Here is a 24,687-nt window from a genome sequence, read left to right on the forward strand (position 1 = left end):
TGTATGAAAATATGTTCAATTGTTCATAAGTAATCATTTTATTTCTTATATATATGTAATGTTATTTTGACAAAAAAAAAAGTATAACTAACCAACAATATTTTTAAACAATACGTAAATAATGTAAATTAATAGGGTTAAAAGAATAAATTTAATTAGTAACATTAAATTAAGGTGTAATATATTTTTATTTGATTAGTGATTATTCATATTATTCAAGATAGTCATTATTTACCCAGCACCCCCCTTTAACAAAAGATTTAAGTTAGAGAGAGAAGTCCTTACTTACTCCAAGACACTGAAGGTTCTCTCTCTTTCTCCCTTCACGAGTGTCCCACCACCCACTTCCAAAGACACACCCAAATCTCTCTCTCTCTCTCTCTCTCACCCCCTTCCTATATATAAATACCAATTCACACTCTTGAACCACTCACATCAATTTCAACGCTCTCTCTCTCGTTACTATTTTGTTGATTTTGAGAGAGGAGAAACAATTATTAAAGAGAGTGATAGTAGTAATAATAATGGAGAATCATACTAACGAAGAAATTCCATCAGCACCATCAACACCAGCCACACCAGGGACTCCAGGTGCACCTCTCTTCAGAGGTTTCAGATCCACCAACAATAATGGTGGAGGTCTTAGTAGAAAATCACTCCTCAAGAACTGCAAGTGTTTCAGCGTTGAAGAATGGACCATTGAAGATGGTGCTTTACCCAAAGTCTCTTGCTCTTTGCCACCTCCTCCTGTTCCTCTTGCCAGAAAGGTAGTACATCTCTAACTAACTCCCACTTCCTATCGTAACTAATTTCTGTTACAAACTGTTTCGTCACATAAAACGCCATCTCTAACTAACTTGCTCCCAACTCCTTCATAACTAACTTTTCTTGTAACCGTTTGCTCACTTAACTAATTTCAAATTTGTATGATCAGGTGGGAGCTGAGTTCATCGGAACGTTCATTCTAATGTTCGCCGGAACAGCGGCGGCGATAGTAAACGAGAAGACAAATGGATCCGAGACTCTAATTGGCTGTGCTGCCGTCACTGGCCTTGCTGTTATGGTGATCATCCTCTCCACCGGACATATATCCGGTGCTCATCTTAACCCTGCTGTCACCATCTCCTTTGCCGCTTTGAAGCACTTCCCATGGAGGAATGTAAGAACTTGTCAATCATATATAATTATTTATATGTCATTATCTTTCAACTCTTTATGGAGTGTGCTGAGATTCGTGTATTTTTTAAAAAATAAATTAAATATATGATAAAAAATTATATATAATTATTTTTATATGAAATTAATATAAAATTAAAAATTTGTTAATTAATAATTTAATTAAATTTATTAAATTATTTAATAATTTTTAATTAATTTTTTTTTACTAAAGATAGGAGACTCGAATCCGCAACCTTTTAATTAAGTATGGGGAGACTATGCCATTTGAACTATTACTCATTGGCAATAATTTTTAATTATTAACTTTATAAAAAGATAATTGTATATGAATTTTTACTAAAATATATATGGCATGCATGCAGGTGCCAATGTATATTGGAGCACAGATATTGGCATCAGTGTGTGCGGCATTTGCACTGAAGGGAGTGTATCATCCATTCATGGGGGGAGGAGTGACGGTTCCTTCAGGAGGATATGGCCAAGCTTTTGCTTTAGAATTCATCATCAGCTTCAATCTCATGTTTGTTGTCACTGCTGTCGCCACCGACACTAGAGCTGTAAGCATATATTATATTATCTCTATAATATTTAATATGCTAATTGCCAATAATTTATTCCTTAATTAAGTAATAATAATAAGGCTAATTAGAAAAAGAAGTATATTCACAATGTTTAGTTTAGGTGACGGAAAAATAAATACCGCTTAATCCAATCTCTTTTTATTATTAGTTTTTTTAATATTTTTAGGTTATGTTAACAAAATTAAGATAACAATTTTCTTTGTATAAATTTTCATGTGTCTTGTGCAGAAAAGACTAAGAGTGTGTTTAATTTGTATTTACTTTTAGTGTTTTATGTTTTTAAAATTTTATAAAAAAATAAAAATTTATTATTTTGTTTTTTTACAAAATTTAAAAAATAAAAAAAATACTAACCTCAAGCACTATAAATGTTTAAAATATTTTCATATAATTCATGCAAATTTATACATAAATAATTGTGTAAAATAACTTATAAATTCTTACCTTATTACAAATATTTTAAAGTAATATTATAAGTTGAAACTCTAAATTACTATAAGTTTATTTTATTATTTTGTAGGGAGCAGATTGAATAATATATAATTTTTTTGTTTTATTTATTGATTATTATTATATGATTGGGTGCATTTATTAGTAGTAAGACATCCGAGGCTGTACATGTTTAATCTGCAAGCTACAAAGGACAAGAGTCAATGAAAAAAAAATATTAAAAATGGGTGCATATGCGTCTGCAATAATTGTAGTTTTCAATGAAGTGAAGTATTATATAAAAAACAATAAAATTTTCAAGTTCTCTCTGAAAATGGATACTCTGATTTTAAAATTTTATAATTAGTCATTTTTTAACTTTAGTAAACATAAATACTACTCTATTCATTTGTTCTTTATTATCTTCTAATTAGTTTAAATTTTTAGAAAAAAAAATTATTGTTACTGAATAATAATTATGTTTATTTACTAGCTAGATACGTTTAGAACAAATTAAATATATCTTGAATAAAGGACATTAATTTGCTGTGTGTTGCACTATTAATCAGATAAATAAAATAAAATAATTTTATTTTTTTTAGTATGTGTATGGCCATATGGGTAATTAAGAAACTTTGTGAATAGTTGAGTAAACCAAATAATTGGTTGTATATATCTCTTTATTATTATTAATTTATTATTATTATTATTGAAAAAGAGTCAACCCAGACAAGCAGCCTTGATGGTAGGGCGGTGCCAATAAAATCCAAATTAAAATGCTATGGACTATGGTTGCCATATTTGAGTCAATGAATATAGAAAAAATAATGTTGAAAAATATATTCATCTATATTAGAAGTATTTGTACTTGGTCCCCAATCATTCAACTTGCATGAATAATTTTCTTTATATATGTGACATGAACATGTTTTGGCAGTGAGATTTTGGAATCTGTGTTTGTTTATTGCACCATGAACGTAACTCTTGCTTATAATATTGATTGTATGTAGTAACAAAATTGATATTATGTTAACATATTAATTAAAAGGAGGATGTGTATGTGTTATAATATTAAATATTGATGAAGTTGTTTATGGTGATAAATAAAGGTTGGAGAGTTAGCGGGAATCGCGGTGGGAGCCACTGTCATGCTCAACATACTCATAGCCGGGTATGTCCTTTTATCAAACAAATCTACTTCACTTTCATATAATTATATAAATAATTAATTATTAATTTATTATAATAACATTTATATATAAAATTTGGTATAGATATAATTATTCATATTATTTTTTTTATTAATTTAAATTTGTAAAATGAATAATTTTGTGATATAGTATCAAAATTTTGTGTTTAAAAAATTTAAAATTTGATTTTTAATGAATACTAAAAATAAAAAGATAATATAAAATAAACAAAAGAAAAAAAATAGACTTATATAAAAATTAAATAAATATAAAAAAGATCCTTATTTAAAAAATATTAGAAATATAATTATTTATATTATTTTTTTTATCAATTTAAATTTTTAAAATAAATAGTTTTAAGACAAAATTAACTATTTTTAATTAAAAAACGATTTAATATAATTATTTTTTTAGATGAGAAAATAGAGGAGAGAAAAACATATTAAAGATAGAGAAAGAAAGAGAGAAGGATAATTTTTTTGTTATTTTTTAATCATAATAACAAGGGCATGCATGCATGACTCACTAGCTAGGAGGTAGGAACAACAATAAGTTTGATCATACATTATTGTCCTTGTGTGTACATGAACAATTACATAGACAGATTAATTAATTCTTTTAGGAAAATTTATATCTCGAAGAGAAGATTATTAATTATTATTGTTGATATATAGTGGATATCTAGTGCTTTCAAATGTCAATTCAATTAATAACTAATTCTTAGAACATAAAAAATTTAAATAAATTCTGAAAATTGTTGTATATTTTTGTGGTGAGCAATAGTTTCGTAACACATACATGCATGTTGGGGTGTGGACCGTATTATGGTTATACCAAAGTAACTTTGTTCTTCAAGATCAACTTGAATAAATTCTTTATATAGGGGCTATATAATTTTCATGTCTACTCAATATATATGGTCCCCATTATCAGCAAGATAATAATAATAATAATAATAATAATAATAATAATAATAATAATAATAATAATAATAATAATAATAATAATAAAGGGTATACGTTGAGATAAGAAGGAAAAAAATATGCTTTCATAAATTCTGAAAATGAAAGACATGTTCTTTCTATTATTCATTCCTTCACGTTATTGATATTCTCACCATATGATTTTGGTTTAGAAGGGTTTTTGATGGATTAATTAATTATTATTATTATTATTATTATTATATATATATATATATATATATATATATATATATATATATGTGTGTGTGTCCTACTAGATTAATTTGTAATCACAAATAATTGCACAAATATCTGAATAAAAATAAATAAATAAATAAAAAATAGACTAAGAAAAATACTAAATACTTATGATTATGATTGCATGCATATTGTTTTCTTAAACTAATTAATAAGGTGATATTATTTAATTATTTTTTTTAAATCTTGATATATATAATTCTCGTAAATTCAAAAATAATACATGTTGATTATTGTTAAGAAAATGTTTAAGTCAAACTAGTATTTATTATATAAAAAAAAAGTTGTGCAAAAAAAAACGATATCTATACACATAATTAAATGTAAAAGAATTCCATTGTCTATATAGTTAAACATAAATTAATTATTATAATGATATTATTAATTACAGGCCAGCATCAGGGGGATCAATGAACCCAGTAAGAACATTAGGTCCAGCAATTGCAGCAAATAATTACAAAGCAATTTGGATTTATTTGATCGCTCCAATTCTTGGTGCACTTGGTGGTGCTGGTGCTTATTCTGCTGTTAAACTTCCTAATGAAGATGAAAACCCTGAACTCAAGGCTCCTTCAAATCATGGAAGCTTCAGAAGGTGATTATTAGAATAATTGATTATTAGAATCAACCACACCGGACATATATAAACTTATATGTATCATATAATAAATAATATATGTAAAAAAAAGTATATATATATATATTGTGGAAATTAGCAAATGAGAATAATAATAATGTTTGCTATATATGCATATATATTATATATTAGAATGTAATGGTGTTTAGATATATGGATAGAATTGGTTGGGTGAAAATCCAAGAAAAAAAGTGAGTATAAATTTGGTTCTCTATTGGTTAAGTTTTGATTAAACAAAGGGGATTAATTTGGATGGATAATGGATTTATACTTTTTTTTGTCTCCCTTAAATTTTTGAGTTAACATGTGATATTTTATTTATTTTATTTATAATTTTTTCACTTAATTATCGTGGTTTATTTAATTAGGTTTTTTCAATTTTGAATGATTTTTTAAAATAATTACACCATCGTGTAGCCATTTAATATTTTTAACGATGAACATTCACGTGTAATTATTTTTATATAAAATTAAAGTTAAAAACTTTTAGATAGTAATTTAATCAAATATATTAAATTATCTAACAATTTTTAACTAATAACTTCACATAAAGATAATTATATATAAATTTTTACCATTTTTAATATGCCAAATTTTTTATTCGCTCTTTTTAAAACTATCCTCTTAATACAAAATAGTTGCTTGTAATTAGAAAAGTATAAGTAAACAATGAAAATATTAAACAATGTGAATAATAGATATAATTGCATTGAATGAATAAAAGAATTACTAATTACAAATTACAATCCCAAAAAAGAAGAGTAGCATGACTTATTGCACTTAGAAAAAAGAAAAAGAAAAACAAAAGGAACAATAATAAAGACAAAGAGAAGAACACAAAAAAATGATTAGTAAGTTAAGTTATGAGTGAAGTGATGAGTATTATTATATCTACCATCAAGTGCTCGACAGAAAGAGACTCTTCCAAATGAATTAGAAAGCACCAATGAAATCAACTTTTTCCTCCAAAGGCCTTTTCTTTAGGCAGAGACGAACTTTCTGGAAAAAGATAGTCTTTTGAATAAAAAATTTACACCACACACCTGGCAGAAAAGATATGATATGATATAACTATATAAGCATCAAAATGGTCCATGATTTCAAAATAAAATAAAACAAATAAGAGTTTAACATTGAGATACCTACAATATATATAGTATTAAATAATTAAATAAATTCATCACATTTCGTATGAATTATTTAAGTAGTGTTAAATAATTTTTCATCGACATAATAATATACGATAAATAGTTAAATCGTTAAATTTCTACGTAACTTTTTTTATTATGTGTTAGAGATATAATTATTTATGTATTTATTTTTATTAATTTAAATTAAAAAAATAATATTATGATATCAGAGTTTCTATAAATAAAAGTATAGAGTTCGATATTTATTGAATATCAAAATAAAAAATAGCATAATAAAAGTACCATCAATTATTTAAGTTGATGTGTTGTAGTGCAAATGTGAAGTCTAGCGGCTTTAGTTGAAAAGGAAAAAAGACAAAAGCTTTGGTTTTGAATATATAGTGAAGCAATAAATGGAAACCATTGACATTTTTGTTTTCATGAACAAAAATGAAGAAAATTATTGCACCCAATCATGCTAATAGTTTTCTTTTGATGCATGCTTAATGCGATATTATTAGCCTATAAACCAAACAAGTGAGAAATTAAAGGTAAATGTACTTTACTTCCTAACATTTGAATTATGCGCACTTGATTTCCTAATGCTTGAAAATGTGTTAATAAAATCTTACGAGTCTATTTGTTTTGTGCTTATTTTTAAAATTTTAATTTTGATATTTTTAAGATTTTATAAAATAATATAAATAATAAAATCAATTTTAATATTATTTTTTTATACAATTCTAAAATTAATTAAAAATAAAAAAAACAACCAGCATGCTTTCGCATTTTAAAAAAGTGTAAATAGACTTTTTTTATTATTATTACTATTATTTTTAGACGGGTGTAAATAGGTCTTTTTTTTGTTTAGTTTTTTTACGATATTTTTTAACTCGACAAGCTAAAAATTAATTCATCGTGGATCAAAGAGCTCCATTTAAGAATTTGTCGAAGACGAATGAATTATTCTATGCTCCATTTAAATGGCCCTTTTTATTAACATTTTCACTAACTAATCTGTTAATGACTTAATGGATTGGATATGCTTAATAAACATGAGAAGGGGAAAAATTAAGAATATGGATTAAATTAGGGTTTTTATTAATTTATTTATTTTTCTTTTAAGGGTTTTTTTTTTTTGGTCATGATTTTAAGGGTTGAAACTAACTTCGTTATTGTTTTCTGTTTTGGGCTAGCGCTTTCAAGTTTCAATTACCCATTTTTGGGTTAAGGCCCTTTTTCGTATTAATCAAAACCCATTGAAAGGAAAGAGTGAAATGAAGGCATGTACACAGTACTTATATGTGCCTAAAATGTGACCCAACAAATATTTACTTTTGTCTTATATATATGAAAAAATTTGGAACTAAAATATATGAAAAAAATTCGTAAATCTTCTTGCAAACTAGCAAATTAGACCCTAAAATTAGTGTATAAACAAAAGATATTTCAAACAATTGAAATAACATTATTTAAAAATACTCTAAATTTGATAAAATTATTTGATCATCAATTTATTATCTTTTTATCACGCCAATGTTATTTTATTAACAGAACAATATAAGTTAATAAATGAAATATTTTAACAAATTTTTCATATATTTGATAGATTTTTATTATGTAAACTATTTAAAATTTATTTTTGTCAAATCAAAATCTTTAAAAGTATATTTTGACAATTTTCTGTAAATCTTTCCATCTATTTACATATCTTATGGAAAGTTCAAAACTAAACTCTATTGCTTAATTAATAATTGTCTCAACTCACTTGAGTTGTAGATTAAGATATAAATATAAATATCCATGTTGGTTGCTTGTAGCAATTTCTTCTCAATAACAAGTCTTCTCAAAATAGATCAAGAGTTCCTTCCTTCACAAGAAAGCAAGTCTTTTTATTTTTTTATTTCATTGTTTAATTTAATTTTGTTGCCCCGTTGTTTAGCTTATAAAAAAATGTATACATATATTTAAGGTTTAATTATTTTGTTGGTCTTTATAGTTTTACAAAATTTTCAATTAGGTTCTTATATATATATTTTTTTAATTGAGTCTTTGTACCAAAAATTTTTTTTAATTGGGTCCCTACACTTTTTTTTCCTTTTATTTAGGCCTATGTACCAATTATTTTTTTAGTTGGGTCCTATAAAATTAAGCCAATTACTACTAAGAGGGACTTAATTGAAAAAAAAAATTTGGTGCAAAGACCCAATTAAAAAGAAAAAAAGTATAGGGACCTAATTAAAAATTTTACGAAACTATAGGGACCAACAGAATAATTAAACCTATATTTAATTAAGTATTATTATATTAACAAAAATAATATTTATTATGTTAAAGACACATTTTTATTAAAATACATAATATGTTAATATAATTATTATATATTTATAAAATAAAAATTTTACTAATTATATATTATATATTAATTAAAAAAATATAAAAAAAAAATAAATAAGAAAGAGGAGGAAGTAATGGCAACATTGTGAAGTCGTCTGTCCCGCCGGAGCAGACGCGCTGTCTTCATCCTCAAACAAACCCACCAAAATAATTCTTTCTTCAGAAATATCAAATTTCACAAACCCCAACACAACGATCTTTTTTTTTTTTTAACCATTTTTGCTTTTTTTCCTCATCAATGGAGGTGCCAACTTCTTGGGATGCACTTCGCAAGCAGGTTCCGATTATTTATCTATATGCTTTTCTTTGTGTTTTTCTTCGCCAGATTTGATTCTTAGTATGTTGTAGATTTACGAAATTTGACGAGGAAATATGCAATTCGGATACCCTTTTGGTCAAAGTTTCGATCTTTCTTTTTGGGGTTTCTTCAATTTGTTTGTCGGTGATGTGTAATTCGTGGGTTGAGCTTATAAAAAATGGTTTTTGTGTGCTGAGAGAACTTAATTTGATGAATTGAGGTTGCAAAGAGTTGTAATGGTGGTGGATCCGGGATAATTCTGGAATGTGATTTAATTTGGGATACGTTCTGATTTTGGGTTTGGTTTAGTTTTTGAGAATTGATGAGGGTTTTGAATTTTGAAGACTTGAGGTTACTTGAATGAGAATTCTGTTCCTAGATCAGGTTCGTTTGTTTATATAGGAAGATTTTTAGAACCCTGATTTGATCTAGAAATTAGGTAATTTGTATGTTCATCTGATGCATCTAGAAAGAAAATGGATGTGAGTGAGACCAATAGATATGTGTTAGCTCTCTTTGATCCAACTCCCTTCATGTGCCATGGTTGTCGTATCGAGCTTTAGATTGTTGTTTCCGAACCAGGTGTTTGACAGTAGATTGTGAATGGATATTGCGATTTGTAATATGTGATCAATGCGAATGATTAATAGAAACTCTTTAGAAAATGTGAATTCATTGTGGTATTGAGTGACTTAGTAATGATCCTTTAGTTTGATTTATTTGTATGCATTATGGAAATGAATGATGCGAGCTGTTAGAATGGTAACTTTTTTTTAGAAACTTTCCTAGATTTTGTATCATGAGGACTTGTTACTTGTTAGAATTTCACAATGTTCTATACCAAGCATATCATTATTCATATGTACTTTTTAGGGACATCAAATAATTCATTCAAGGTGTTTTTATCTATTTGTCCGTTAAATTTCGATTTTGTGAGGTGAATGATTGATTATTGATAGATGAATATTTCACCAATCTTTTGCAGGCGAGAAAACTTGAAGCTCAGTTGGATGAGCAAATGAATCTGTATCGCAAATTGGTCTCTGCCAATGTTTCTACAAAAGCTGATGCCGCTGAGAGTGATCTAGAATCATGGATTGATCGATTACTGAAACAACTCCAACAAGTAAACTCACAGATGCAAGCTTTGGTATCAACTGGTGGGTCAGAAGTGGTTTCTCATACTTTGAATAGACACCAAGAAATTCTTCAAGATCTCACCCAGGTATTCTATGGTATCAGCTTGATTTATGATTTTATGTGCCTCTAATTCTGCTTTGATTACTTTGAATTCCTTCAACCTTTTGAACTTTTCGTACTGAGCTAAGACATAAGTGAACTCCAGGAGTTTTTTCGCCTTCGCAAAAGTCTTCGGGCTAAGCAAGAACATGCTTCACTACTGGAGGATTTTAAAGAATTTGATCGAACTCGATTAGACTTGGAAGAGGGTTCTGAACAGCATGCACTCCTAAAAGAACATGCATCCATCAGCAGAAGTACAGGACAGGTTGGCAACACAAACGATTCACCTTACTTTTCTGATATAACATGGCATTCTGTATCTTTTTCCATCCAGATATTCCCAGTGGAGTGCTAAATATTATTATATCATAGGTGAACCTTTATTGTTGTTGTTGTTACCTGTTACTATGAGTATGATGTTGTCAATAGCGTAGTATTTGATTTGGGTATTATATAATTTTGCTTCAGCTGGATTTAGTTATATTGGAAGAAATTGGTTTAAACACTGCTTTCGTCGTCGTTTTTTATTATTATGATTTATTTTCTTCAAAGATTTGGAAGGTAAAAAGTAAAACTAGGAAATATTTTTGGATGTTCATCAACAACGATACGCCTTTGATCCAGTGCATATTTCAAGAATGAAGAACAGTTGTCTAGTTTTAAACTGGGGTTGTCTTACACTGAACCATTATGATTATTATTTTGCCGTAGATGGACAATGTTATTTCACAAGCACAAGCAACACTTGGCACGCTTGTACTCCAACGTTCAACATTTGGTGGCATCAATTCAAAACTCAGCAATGTTAGCAGTCGCCTCCCAACGGTATGACTCTTGTCATAATGGATTTCACTGTTTTGATGTTTTCCATTTTCGCAATTTACTTTCCAAATTATCTTATGAGAGATAGAGTAAGATTGCAAAGAAGGACAATGCTTGTACTCAGATAACCAATGATATAGATCTTCGCATAATCTTTTACTCCAAGAATATCCCAATTAGATCCACACCGTTGGATTATCTAGATGCTCGAATTTAACTTGTGCGTTTAAGTAATTCTCGCCAAAGACATTGAACAACAATTTTAGTTTATTCGTGAAATATGATGTCACAAGTTATTAGCATGCATGAATGTTGTTTGAAATCGATCGGTGTTGCATTATAGCCATGCCCTCATTGGTGCTACAAGGCTTAACTGTTATTCTTGTTGGATATCGTCCGAGATTCTGCCGCTTAATGTACTGCTTTTAATTATGCTGCAGGTAAATACCATACTTTCGGCAATAAAGCGAAAAAAGTCAATGGATACCCTTATACTTTCTCTAGTTGCATCAGTTTGCACCTTTCTCATTGTCATCTACTGGCTAACCAAATGAGGCGGTTTTTTCTTCGGGTTTTCGGCACCCGTTTGAAACTGTTGTATGCTGCTTGTTGTCTATTGTTATGCTTACTGAAATGTACACCATGGTGAAGAAGGGTCAATTTTTTGGAGTAGTGTTATTGTTCATTTTATTTGTTTATAATCTTTGTATGAGAAGGTTTGTTGTTGTATAATTTTTGTATGACAAGCAATGTTGAGTAAAGATCAGATTGTTCCTGAAAAATTGGATCATGTTTCTTGTTTAGGATATCCAATATTCACATAGCATGTGGAAGATTGGAGGTGACTTATTGTTAATAGTTGGAATGAAAAAGGCATTACCAATATTGTTGGAATGTTAATTATTTTATTTTATTTTATTTCAGTTTTTATTTTTATCACTTAATTCATATACGATGCTGATATTCATTGTGCTGCTTTTAGATTCCTAATGTGATTTTGCTCTCATAAGAGGTAGTGCTTAAAATGGTTTCAAAAATATAATGGTTGAATCTAAATAATTCGGTATTGTGGTTAAATTAAATATGAATACATTTAACTAACTTGGGTTGATCGAGGTGTCAGTTCATAATTTATTGAGGTGTCAGTTCATAATTTATTGATTAGCGATAGATACTTAAATGGTGCTTAGATCCGTTGCGGATTAGTTTTTAATTTGTCGGTCTGTGAATTGGTATTTCTAATATTGGGAAAATATCTTCTCCATTTGATGTAAACAAATGACAATATCAAAAATCCCAAGATATTAACACTCACATATTATGTGCCATGAAGCATAAAGAATTCAATTTGCTCTTTTATTTGTAGTTCTAAATAATTATGAGGTGATCAATATTTTCAGTTTTTTTTTTTTTTTTTTTTAAGGAAGTTAGCTAATCCCTTCTACCAAGAATAGGATGATTGTGATTGAAAATAGATTTTTTTTTTTTTATATAAAGTCATTAGCAGAACAAATATTTTGTTTAAAAAATTTGTGACCACGAACATATAATCTAACCAAGATAACTAGAACAAATCTTACTTGAAAAACTTCATAAACAAAGCAAGACCATGCAGCTGAGGCACAACATAGATGGCATACCTATCTGCCTCATACAACGCGGCATTTGGGTTCTAATCCCAGCTGAGGCTGGTTGTTGGTTTAAGAACGCATAATATCCATGGTAGTGTGCCTAGAATTAGAGGTTGTCTAATCCACTTGACAAAAAAAAAAAAAAAACATCATTCTAGAATGATTACTGATTAGAAATTTTATTTACTTTTCCTTTTTCAATTTTTATTTCAAACTAATTGGAAATTTATTCAAGTTGAATATTCACATATTTTTCCATTTCTTATTTCTTTGCATGGGTTGAAGAGAAGAGAGTAAGTGGGTTAAATTTCAATATTCATAATGACCGGAAGTAATAATGTTATTTAATCTATGTAATTAACTAGGCTTTGTTGTTGATATTATTTTTAAGATTCTTATTTAAAAAGGCACTTATTCTAATGAAAATCCAAAACATTTTTCGATTAAGATATTTGTTTAGACACACTTTAAAAACGTGATTTATGAAAAAAAATTAGCCGTTTAAAGAGAATAGCAACGCTTTTAGATAAAGATAACACATTTATAATATACTAAAATTAAATCTTATAATCTATCATCCAATAGTCAGAAAAAAGTATCTTAACATGAAGATAATTATAGAATTTTCATTAAAGTATATATCATTTAAAAAAATTTGTTAGAGATATAATTATTTATATACTTCTTCCTATAAATTTTTGACAAAAGTGATTTCATGATATAATATCTGAACTTTTATAATCTAAAAATCTAGAATTTGATTCTTATTATTGACTTGAAAAAACAAAATTCATAAGACAAATAAAAAAAATCTAAGTCAATTTTATGTAAATTCCAAAAAAAATTCTTGTGTGAGAAAATATATTACATATATATTTATTTATTTTTATCAGTTTAACCTTTTAAAAATACTTTAAACCCCATACCTAATTACCCTCCAAACCTTAGATTACTTTCAAAATGAAAATTTCATACAAGTTTTCACTTGAGTCTACTTTTTCCCTCATAATCTAAGAAAATTTTCAAGTGTACCGTTATACCGGTGTATCAGTAATTTTTAACCGTTGATCTTAATTATAAAAAATATATATAATATATATAATTAAGATCAACGGTTAAAAATCACTGATACACCGATATGACGGTACACTTGAAAATCTTCTCATAATCTATTTAATCCTTTTTAGTTTACCAAAAAGAATTTAACTTTTTTTTTCTTTAAAAAAAAAAGCACATGATAATATGATCTTATGACTAATGGGTTATAGACACGTCTAGGGTTTTTTTCAATAGTGGAGTTTGAATCATCCGTAGATGTTCTTGTATTTGGTGTGATGGGTTGGTGATTGACAACACATTATTGAATCACTCTTTATTGACATTGTTTCATACAAAGTAAACAAGCAATGACATATTATGAAGGGATTTTGGGTCAAATTTAGCCAAGCAAACACAATAATACCAAAGAATAATGCATGCACTTTAAGCAATGGAGAATACTTATCCTTCTTACATCATCTCCAACCATAATATAATGCATGTACTTTAGTTTGATGTTTTCATTGACATTTATCATTATCACTTAAGGATTCTATATTATGCAAAATATCATATTCTTTCACATAAATCCTAGTCTTTCTTTTTAGGTCTTCACCTTTTTTATTTTATTTTATTTCTTTTTTCATATACATCATCTTATGCTCTCTTTATTTTGTCCATTATATTGATGTTACCTTAAGATTAAGAGTATATAGTTTCAAAGACTAATTAAGAGATCACTTAATTAAGAATATAAAGTTTATATGTCAATTCAAATGATCATTTTTGTTGTTTGAGTATCATTTAATAATTTTAATATATATAGTTGTTACCATATAAGAAATATTTTTAAGGTATAATTTGAATAACAACTATGTTAAGTGTATACTAAAATCAACTATTAATATAAAATATATGTTGAAATATAAAATATACATTAAAAATAAGTTAAACAATATATATATATATATATATATATATATATATATATAAATACATAATGACTGATTTTAATGTGTAAATAATATTTTTATTCGAATAATTATCAATGCCAAAAATTTATCTGTAAATATCAAATTATATATCATCTTATTTAAAAAACTTGATTCAAGGTTATAGTATATGCCTACTACCAATATATGTTTAAGATCATATTATTATTGGTTCAACGTAACAAAGCATGATGAATTTATATAAAATTGTCTTCCTCAATCTCCTAACAACAATTCTCTTCCAAGAAAGTTATAATTAAGTAGGGAAATTTTCATATTTAGGGTTGAAATCAATCACACAAGTATCATTTTTTCCTTGAGGCAAAAAATTAAAAGACAAGTAAGAGCACCTATATATATATATATATATATATATATATATATATATATATATATATATATATATATACACTTATATTTTCTTGTAATTAATTAAAAAAGCGAGAATTTTCTTGTAAATAAAAAAAAACAAAAAGTGAGAATTATTGTATCTAAAATATCAATATTTCAATAATTTTAACGATTGATCGTAATTATAAAAAATATATTAAATATATATTAATTAAAATTAACGGCTAAAATTCTTAGAACACTACTGATTTTCTAAGTATATTTAAAAATTTTCATATATATATATATATATATATTTGCTGGCCTGATGTCAAAATCTCCACAGCTAGCTAATGTGGAACACGACAAAATCAAATTAAAGTACTATGCTTCTCCAACCAAATCAAAGTTAAAGGAAGGAAATCTATCATTCAATTTCAAACTGTTCAAGGGCTCCTATTAGACCAAATTTGCATATAGTTATTAGCCAATTATCCTGAAGAGATAGAAAACAAGTTGTAGTGGAATTTTCCAATTTGTTCATGGTGTTATTATATGCACTAACTTTAATTTAACTTCATTTTGGTCCTTTTCCCATGGAAGCCACACAAAGAAGATATCATTTTCTTGTCATTATCCTTTTTCTTGAAATGGATTTGATTCCAAGCCAACGTACACACAATCACAAAGAGTTAAGCAAACTCAAAAGTTGCTACTAATCCATCCACCAAATGCCAATTTTGAATTTCTTCTTTTTGCGACGGATATTACTGTCACAAAAAAAAATATTTACATATTCTTAAACATATTAAATCTATACTTTATAATACGTATGATTATTTAATTTTTTACTTATAAAATTTAACAAGAAATGATACAAATAATAAAAAATCAATTATAAAGTAGCGTTTGTTTTGAGGTATTGAGACAGAGACTGAGAGACTAAGACTCAGTATCATGTTTGTTGGTTCAGAGACTGGAACTAAAATTTCTGTCTCTGTCTCTAAAATTTTAGTATTTCAGTACTTCCAAAAAGTAGGGACACAAGGGACTAAAATTTTTAGAGATGGAGACTGAAACTTTAATAACATTTTATACCTAAAATACCCTCATTTCAATTAATTAATTTTAATTTTACCCTTTGTGTAAATTAAATTAGAGTTTCATTCTTATTTTAATTTCTGTCTCCCATTTTACACCAAACAGAATACTGAGATTTATTTCAATCTCTGTCTCTTAGTCTCTGTCTTTTAGTTTCAGTCTTTCTATCTCTGTCTCTCCACCAAACGTTACCTAAAAGAGTATGCGAATTATTACGAATCGACAATTATCTCTAAATCCAATTCTTTAAACTAATTTTTAGAGTTGAGTTAGATCTATTCAGCGTTTTCGCCAAGCCAAACCGTACGTGCGGCCATAGTTGCTTGTGTCCAACACTTTGTGTATGTTGGTTGTTGTCACAATCACACAATAAAAATGAGGTTGCAAGAAAAAAAGCCTCCATCCCCTTATAGGAAAATGAAAGGGAATGAAGTGGGGGACCTCACTTTGCATGCTATGTAGCATTCATTTCATCATTTGAATGAAAAAGATTAAATTTGATGTGATTAGCATAATCTTATTACTTGGTACTAAGACATTATTAGATATATGATAATTATTTCTTAATTTGTCCCTAGGGCTTAATTATTATTGGATATGAATATATATATTTTATTATTTGGTGTGTAACTTAGAAGACAAATCCCACTATAGTTTTAGATTTATATATGATTTTGCAAACTACTTACCTAACATTTCCCATGACAAAGTCAACTTTCTACCTAAACCTTGGTAGTTAATTAATGGTGAAAACTCGGGTGAAGTCGACTTCACGTGAAGTTAATATATGAGAGCCGTGAGATGAAAATTTAGTCAATTCAGTCAAATCATCTAACGGCTCTCGGATATCAACTTCACGTGAAGTCGAATGTACTTGAGTTTTCACCTTAATTAATACACTAATGCCAAATAACAGTTCTATTTTTGAGATCAATAAGCTAAGAGAGACAATAATTCAACTTGAGAAAGAGAAATTAAATAAGGGGACATGGAAAAACCAAAGGAGGGGGAGAAGGAAAGCACTACAAAATTTCTGGCCCTAATTTGGAAATTTAACTTGTGCATGGAATCATGCACATGTTATGTGGGAAAGAATAAAATAAGCAAATTAAATGAAAATGTATATAGAGCCAAAAATTATTGCCAAAATTGAATTGCCAGAATTATGTAGTATGTCATTAAGATGGACATGTTTATATTTGGAAATTGCTGAATGGCACGAAATAATTCAATGTGAATGTTGATAGAAGTACGTGTCGAAATTTTATTGCTTATAGTTTTCCAATGTATTGTTAGGGTTCTAATTTTATATGGAGTATTAGATGTATGTTTTTATCAAATTATAATTAAGTTTAAAATTTTGCTACCTAAATATGAAGTGGATTAACCGTTGAATTAACCGCCGTTATTTTTTATTTAGTGGCGAATTTCTACAACCGTCGTAAACCAGTCGCCGCTATCTGTTGAAATTGTTGTAGTAAATGCATATAAAATAAAACTATTTTATGTAATAAAATTAAATTTTATAATAAAATAATAAAATTGCATGGACAATTTTATGATATATATATATATAATTTTTTTAGACTCTATAATAATTTGATAAATACACATCTTTACTCTACATTGTTGTTATCTATTTTCTATTTCTTTTTTGATGAATGATCTATTTTCTTTTTAAATAGACTATATATATTCCATACTAAATAGAAGTGCTCTTTATATATTTTGTGCCTTTTATATATAACATGTTTTAAATTCTTACTATTTAGAAGATATATAGTTACTCTCTATATTTTCTTTTTCACTCTTTAATTTTTGTGTATTTAGTATTTACCCTACCATATCCTACAACCATGAAAAGTGATTCTATCTAGCAAAGCATTATTATTGATAAGAAAAATGATCATATTTATGAAGGAACATGAATGCAATAATGTGGAGCCATAAAAGGAGAAAGTTGGGATTGGTTATCATCTTTGGATGAAATTATTCACATGTCACCTTTGCTTGTCGAAGAAAGGACATTAAACTTCCCTCTGAAATTCCTAGAATAGGCTTCAATTAGACAATTATATTATTATTGAGTGTTAGGAATTGAAAGGACCCATATCCATCCAACCATGAAAAAGATGATTTTGCTCTTTGATAATACTATTGAACTTACCTAGTGTGTTCTCATCTCTCTCTAGAGTAATAGGGGCAGTTTAGTAATTCTCAAACTTCAACACAACAGGAATCATTTTGAAAGATTCCGAATAAATTAGTAATAATAATATTATTAATAAGTAAGCATGCATGATGTGAATCTTCTAGAAAAAAATATGTATTATGCATGCACAAATGTGATTTTATATTATCACTAAACATATTTTTCTTTAAGAATATATTACTAGACTAAAATAAATAATTAAGAAAGTTTAGGAAATTATTTTATTTTGTACACATACACGACCTATAATTTAGAAGGAAAAGTAGCTCATACTCTCAAAAATTGTTCAAGTGACATATATATAATTTAATTTTGATGTCCTATTATCATAAAATAGTTTTATACGCATATTTAACTATGAGTGTTTACAGTACAGTTTGAATCGGTTTTGAGTAAAAATTTTATCCAATTCGAATATTAATTTTATTTACCGTGCAATTTGAATTGGATGATATTTTTAAAAAAATCCGATCCAATCCAATCTAATTTAAAGCAGTTTTGATTGGATTAGATTGGATTTACGATTTTATAAATTAAAAAATTTAACGGTTTTGCTAGAAAACCAACTAGGAGGGTAGTCAATTAGAGCCAACTAGTTGAAAAACAAGAGGTCTGCTATAAAAAAGAAAAAACAACCTCCCACTATCCTAATTTCTCGAATTTCAAAACTAAAAATACAAAGAGATTGGCTTGAGTTGGCTTAGATTGTAGTTGGTTTTTTTCAAAAATTAAATATACATAACAAGTTTTAACATCAAATTTTAAATAGCCAACAATAACACAACAAGTCTCAACAATATCTTAAAAAACCAATAATAACATAACAATAGAAATAAAATTATAGATCAGTTAAAATAAATAAATAAAACTCATTTTGAACATAAAATATTTATTAAATAATAATAATACATGAATAATATAAAAATATATAACAAATTGAATATTATAAGAAAAATTATAAATATAATAATAAAATAATAATATTATGGTACATTATGCGATTTGGATTGGATTGGATTGGTTTTGCGAAATAATTCTAAAATTCGATTCGATCTATATATGCGGTTTGCAAAAATAAAATCCAATCAAATTTAAATTAATGTGGTTTTAATCAGTTTTTGGTTTAGATTAAATTGGATGAACAATTTAATTTAAATCGATTTGAATTTGAATATTCCTATTAACTACGCAATGCTACATTAATAAAAACAACTATTTTTTATTTATTGCATAAATTATCATTAAAAAGATTATTTTAATTAAATATAATTGTATAAAATATTTTATATTATTAAAACTTTAAAATTTAACTTTAAGCTGAATTATTTTAGTTATTATTTATTAGTTATTACTTATTACATACCCCTTGTCTTTAGATATTCTTAACATACACCTTTTCGGAGAATATCATCATTTATAAGTAACTATTTGAAATAATTGGTAATAAATAATCAAGTAACCACTAAACAAGCCATTATTGCTATTTAGTATATAGAACACTTTGTGACAAGTAGCTAGCTTGTGGGCCAATTCTTAACTAGTGGTTAGTTTATTAGTTCATTTAAGTAAGTATCAGGAGTTTGAATCTTACTTTGTGCATGCAGTAATTTATTAGCGCGTGATAAATTTTTAAATAAAATTCAGTATCACGACGAATTAATTATTAACTTACCAGACGGGGGATACCGTGAAAAATAAAAAAATAAAAGGAGAAAACAATGCAAAATTAAGAGAGTATTGATTGAAGGAGAAGTGAGAGAGAGAGTTTGGTGAGTGCATGAATCCCAAATTCTTTATGAAAATCTTTGAGAGCAATCAAACCAGCTTTAAACATGTACATACCATACATCCATCTCATTCATATAAAGTATAGTTTAAAAATATCCAATTGGACCCTTTTTAATGTTGACACTAATTGACAAGGAGGGCAATAACATAGATATTTGATTGTTTGTCTAGATGTAGTGTGATCTTTAAATTTAATTTGTATTATTAGAAAATAAAATCAACTGTATATTATTTCCTAATTTCCCTTCTATAATTTAGAATTTTCTCTGCTGAAATTAAGTTTATATTTCAAAAGATTTAATTTTTATGCATTATCAAACATAAAATAATAGTTTTATACAAATATTACTTTAGCGAGAATCAATGGCACTATTTCTATTTCTTGTTTTTATTTGTTTGTTTGTTTTGAGCTCAAAAATTAATTTTTTTTATTATTATCTTCTTTTTTTTTTACTATTTTCATATTCATCAAATCATTACAATCACTGCTATATAATCACTACAATTATAATTTTTATCACTATTTTAAAAAAATTATAATAGAAGAAAAGAGTATTTTAAAAATATTAATTTTAATTAAAAAATTAAAATAAAACAAAATAAAATAAAACTTTAAAATAAAAATAAAATATTTCAAATATTAAAAATAAAATTAAAATTTCACCTAAATATTAAAGACTAAACCAAGTAATTTACCTATAAAAGAACATAGGGCACAATAATTATTCATTATATATTATTCCTTGACCACTTTATTTCTTGACACGTGTCTATGTCTTTATCAAACCACGGAAAAAAATAAATAATGCTAATATCACTTAGATGTTAATAAATTAAAAAATATTATAAATATACCGAAAATTAACATAAAATTAAATTCAATTATTCATCATATATATATTATTTTATATATTTTAATATAGTATAATTGTAATAAATTAGTGATAAAGTAATGGACACGTCTATTTGGTATGATGAGATAAACAAACAATAATAACAGGACAAAGACAAGAGTTTCTGTGGAGATACTACAAATCCACCATGTTGATTAAGAAATTAAGAGCATCACACCTTTTTTCATTAGACAAGTCTATTCTAAAACTAATAATTCTCAGAAATTAAAAATAAAAAGTATATGTAGTCTATTGACTATTGTTCTTACCTTGGATTTTTTTAGTGTGTCATAGCATGTAGACATGAATATACCCTTAAAAAGGTACATAGCTACAACACATAGCAATGTGAAAAGACATGAAATTAAGGGTTTTTTTTTTTTTCTTTTGAAAAAAAAAAAAAAGAGAGACAAGAACCAATGGAGGGGTTATGGACTTGCACGTGTTGGCAGGAGGAGTTCAATCAGCTTGGAAGATTTTTAGTTCTTATTACTAGCTACATCAATGAATAGGGGAATGCAAATGGAATAATATGATTTGTTGATTATGAAAAAAAGTTTACATTATCAATTGATTGTTTTTTATTAATAGTCCAATTAATGAAAATAGAGTTAGTTATAGTAGAAAATAGAATATTAGTCATAGCATATTATTATTATTATTATTATTATTATTATTATTATTATTATTATTATTATTATTATTATTATGTGAATTGATGAATTAAATTTTTTTTCACTATTTACTATTTAAATAGCTAGGCATAAAATAAAAAAAAAGTCATGAAAATAAAAAATATAAAAAAATTAAAGAGTCAGAAAAATTTATTATTTTTATCATTAATTAATCAATATCATTAAAAAATATAGGCTAAAAATATAAAAAAAATTTATTTAAATTACATAAATATAGTATTACAAAAATAAATAAATATTGAGATATTTACGAAAATACATTCTGTGACATATCTCGGATGCCGAGAGGGTAACCCCAAAATGGGTATATTTCGGACGCTCAGCCTCCGTGTTGTGATTATGTACATAACTCTCGAATGCTGTAACTTATATACGCATGCGAGCTTATCTCGGATGCTATGACTCTATCCACGATGATTGCTCATATCTCGGATGCTGAAACTCCATTCACATTACGTGCCTATCTCGGATGTTCAGTATCCGATTTCCGCCCTAATATATGTCCCGGGTGCACTCAAGATGTGACTCAGCGTCCCTCTATCACAACACGGGGACTGAGCGTCCGAGATATGCGCATTTTAGGGTTACCTCTCAGCATCCGAAATGTGTCCCAAGATGCATTTTGTAAATATCTTAGCGTTTATTCATTTTCATAATTACTATATTTATTTAATTTAAATAAAAAAATTTAAAATATATTATTACATTATTAGACTAAAAAAATTGAACCAATAACTAAAATATTAATAAAAAATAATAAATTTTGTCCGGTTTTGAGTTTTTTTTTTTTCCTCAAAATATAATTTGTTACTTTTATATTAAAAAAATTACACTTGTCGATACATAAAACTTAACTCTTCTAAAATTTACATTGTACTACTTTTACTCTCAAACTCAAAGTACTAGCTCTAGCTATGTATGTATGAATGAATGAATACATTGATTTCTATACACATAGATTTTGACATTTCCTATTTGATTCTTGTCGTGACATTCTTTTCACTCACATTTACATCAACAACCGTACTTGTTAGTGTTAGTTCCCAACAAGTTGCAATCACTACAAAAGAAAAAAAAAATTAAAAATTGGATGACTTAATTTTTAGATTTTGCAATATTAAGACCTTGTAACTGTAAAATAGTGCTATATCTACTTCTATACATAGCCAATGACCCTTTTATTCTTCTTTCATCATTCACTAACAACACAACAAACTTCTTCTTTCACTCTTTCTTTCTTTCCTTCTTTCATTTCTCTTAAACCAAACACACCAACATTATTATTATTATTCATATTATTTTTTTTTATTTTTATAATAACAATAATAATAATAATAATAATCTTTGCACATGGACCTTCAAACCTTGGAGAATTTGAAAAAATCTTCATCAAAGAACAAAGATCAAGATGATGATCAAGAAGTGAAAGAGAATACTACTAGTAGTGTTCTTCAACTTGATCTAAGTCTTTCAAGCAATGATGAATCAAGAACAAAGCAAGAGCTGAACCTTCTCAACTTCCTTGATCCAAATTCATCAGAAAACTCATCAGAAGAAGAAGAAGAAGGTAACAAGAACAAGAATCATGAAATGGAGCACAGAACATTCTCATGCAACTATTGCCAGAGAAAGTTCTACAGTTCTCAAGCACTTGGTGGGCATCAAAATGCACACAAAAGAGAAAGAACATTAGCAAGAAGAGGACACCATCACAAATCTCCATCATCATCATCATCATCAATGGTAGATTTTGGATACAGATTCTCTCCTTCTTCTTCTTCTTCAAATGGATCCTATAACAAGCCACTTGGGATCCAGCTTCATTCTATGATCAATAAACCTTCTTCTCAGCCACCCTTTTTCGCGACCTGTCGCGAAAACGGGTGGCAGAGACAGAAGCATTACTTGGATTCACACCCTGCAAATCGGAAGCTGAATAGTAATAATGGTTTGGGATCTGAACCACCATCATCCATGGCTGTTTTCGGCGGCGGCGGCGGCGTGCCGAGGTTAGGGAAGTTTCCTCCTACAAGGCTTGTGACACAAGGTTTTGGAGGATATTGGTTTGGTAGTGTTTCTCATTTGAATTCTAAACATGAAAATAAGTTGCAGAAGCTTGATTTGTCACTCAAGCTCTAAAGCATTTTCACTTCCAAAATTGTAATTAATCTCTCTCAAATTTTTATTCTGGTGTATTTACGTTTATGAATTTTCAAAATCTGTAGTTCGACATTCTGTATTTGTCAAATATTATAATTCAATGAGAAAAAAACGTCGTTTTTGTAAGTTTTTTAAACAGTATTTGACAAATTTTAGAATGTCGAACTTATATTTCGAAAACTCAAAATATAAATTACATAGGAATAAATAAAGTTTGGAGGAGTTAATTACATTTTTTTCTTCTTTTAATTGTCTATTTTTCTTAATGAAAGAGCTTCTACCTATATCATTTTATTATCTTCATGTATGTGATCTTATTCTAGCTGTTGTAATTTGTAAATGCATTATTTTGGCTAATTGCAAATTAACTTGTTTGTAAAATAAGAGTTCTATCTCCATGGACTTTGTTTCCATGTTCACAACTTCATCAAACTTTCCCTTTGTAATAATAATAATAATTAATAATAATAGCTAAAGGATTCCAAATTCTCTTATTATCTGAATAGAAAAAAAAATGGCAAAAAAGCTAACACAAACTTTTAAAACTAAATGCAACCAAACTTAATTTTCTCAACTAAATGCTAAGGCAATTCTTCAATTCCTTTTGACTGTTCAAGAAGGAGCATGCATGTGATGTACTACTGTTACATATATAACTTAGGAAGAGTTTCAAGTGTACTGGAAATATCGGTGTTCTAGTTGTTTTAACCGTTCATCTAAAT

The 24,687-nt window shown here is 27.2% G+C and overlaps 3 protein-coding genes across 3 annotated transcripts; all 3 read left to right on the plus strand.

Moving 5' to 3' along the window:
* Positions 1-292: 292 nt before the first annotated feature.
* Positions 293-5,227, plus strand: LOC112779262 (aquaporin NIP6-1). Its single transcript, XM_025823512.2, has 5 exons — positions 293-767; positions 935-1,159; positions 1,542-1,736; positions 3,299-3,360; positions 4,991-5,227. Exons 1-5 carry the CDS (start codon positions 525-527, stop codon positions 5,196-5,198), a joined length of 933 nt encoding a protein of 310 aa, XP_025679297.1. The 5' UTR covers positions 293-524; the 3' UTR covers positions 5,199-5,227.
* Positions 5,228-8,721: 3,494 nt separating this feature from the next.
* On the plus strand, positions 8,722-12,033 carry LOC112776962 (Golgi SNAP receptor complex member 1-1). Its single transcript, XM_025821243.3, has 5 exons — positions 8,722-9,040; positions 10,047-10,286; positions 10,407-10,568; positions 11,015-11,128; positions 11,566-12,033. Exons 1-5 carry the CDS (start codon positions 9,002-9,004, stop codon positions 11,677-11,679), a joined length of 669 nt encoding a protein of 222 aa, XP_025677028.1. The 5' UTR covers positions 8,722-9,001; the 3' UTR covers positions 11,680-12,033.
* Positions 12,034-22,976: 10,943 nt separating this feature from the next.
* On the plus strand, positions 22,977-24,272 carry LOC112779801 (zinc finger protein 3). The gene has a single exon (XM_025824149.3). It carries the CDS (start codon positions 23,156-23,158, stop codon positions 23,942-23,944), a length of 789 nt encoding a protein of 262 aa, XP_025679934.1. The 5' UTR covers positions 22,977-23,155; the 3' UTR covers positions 23,945-24,272.
* The last annotated feature ends 415 nt before the right edge of the window (positions 24,273-24,687 follow it).

The sequence above is a fragment of the Arachis hypogaea genome, chromosome 19 (genome assembly GCF_003086295.3).
Source record: "Arachis hypogaea cultivar Tifrunner chromosome 19, arahy.Tifrunner.gnm2.J5K5, whole genome shotgun sequence".
In the NCBI taxonomy this organism is placed as follows: Eukaryota; Viridiplantae; Streptophyta; class Magnoliopsida; order Fabales; family Fabaceae; genus Arachis; species Arachis hypogaea.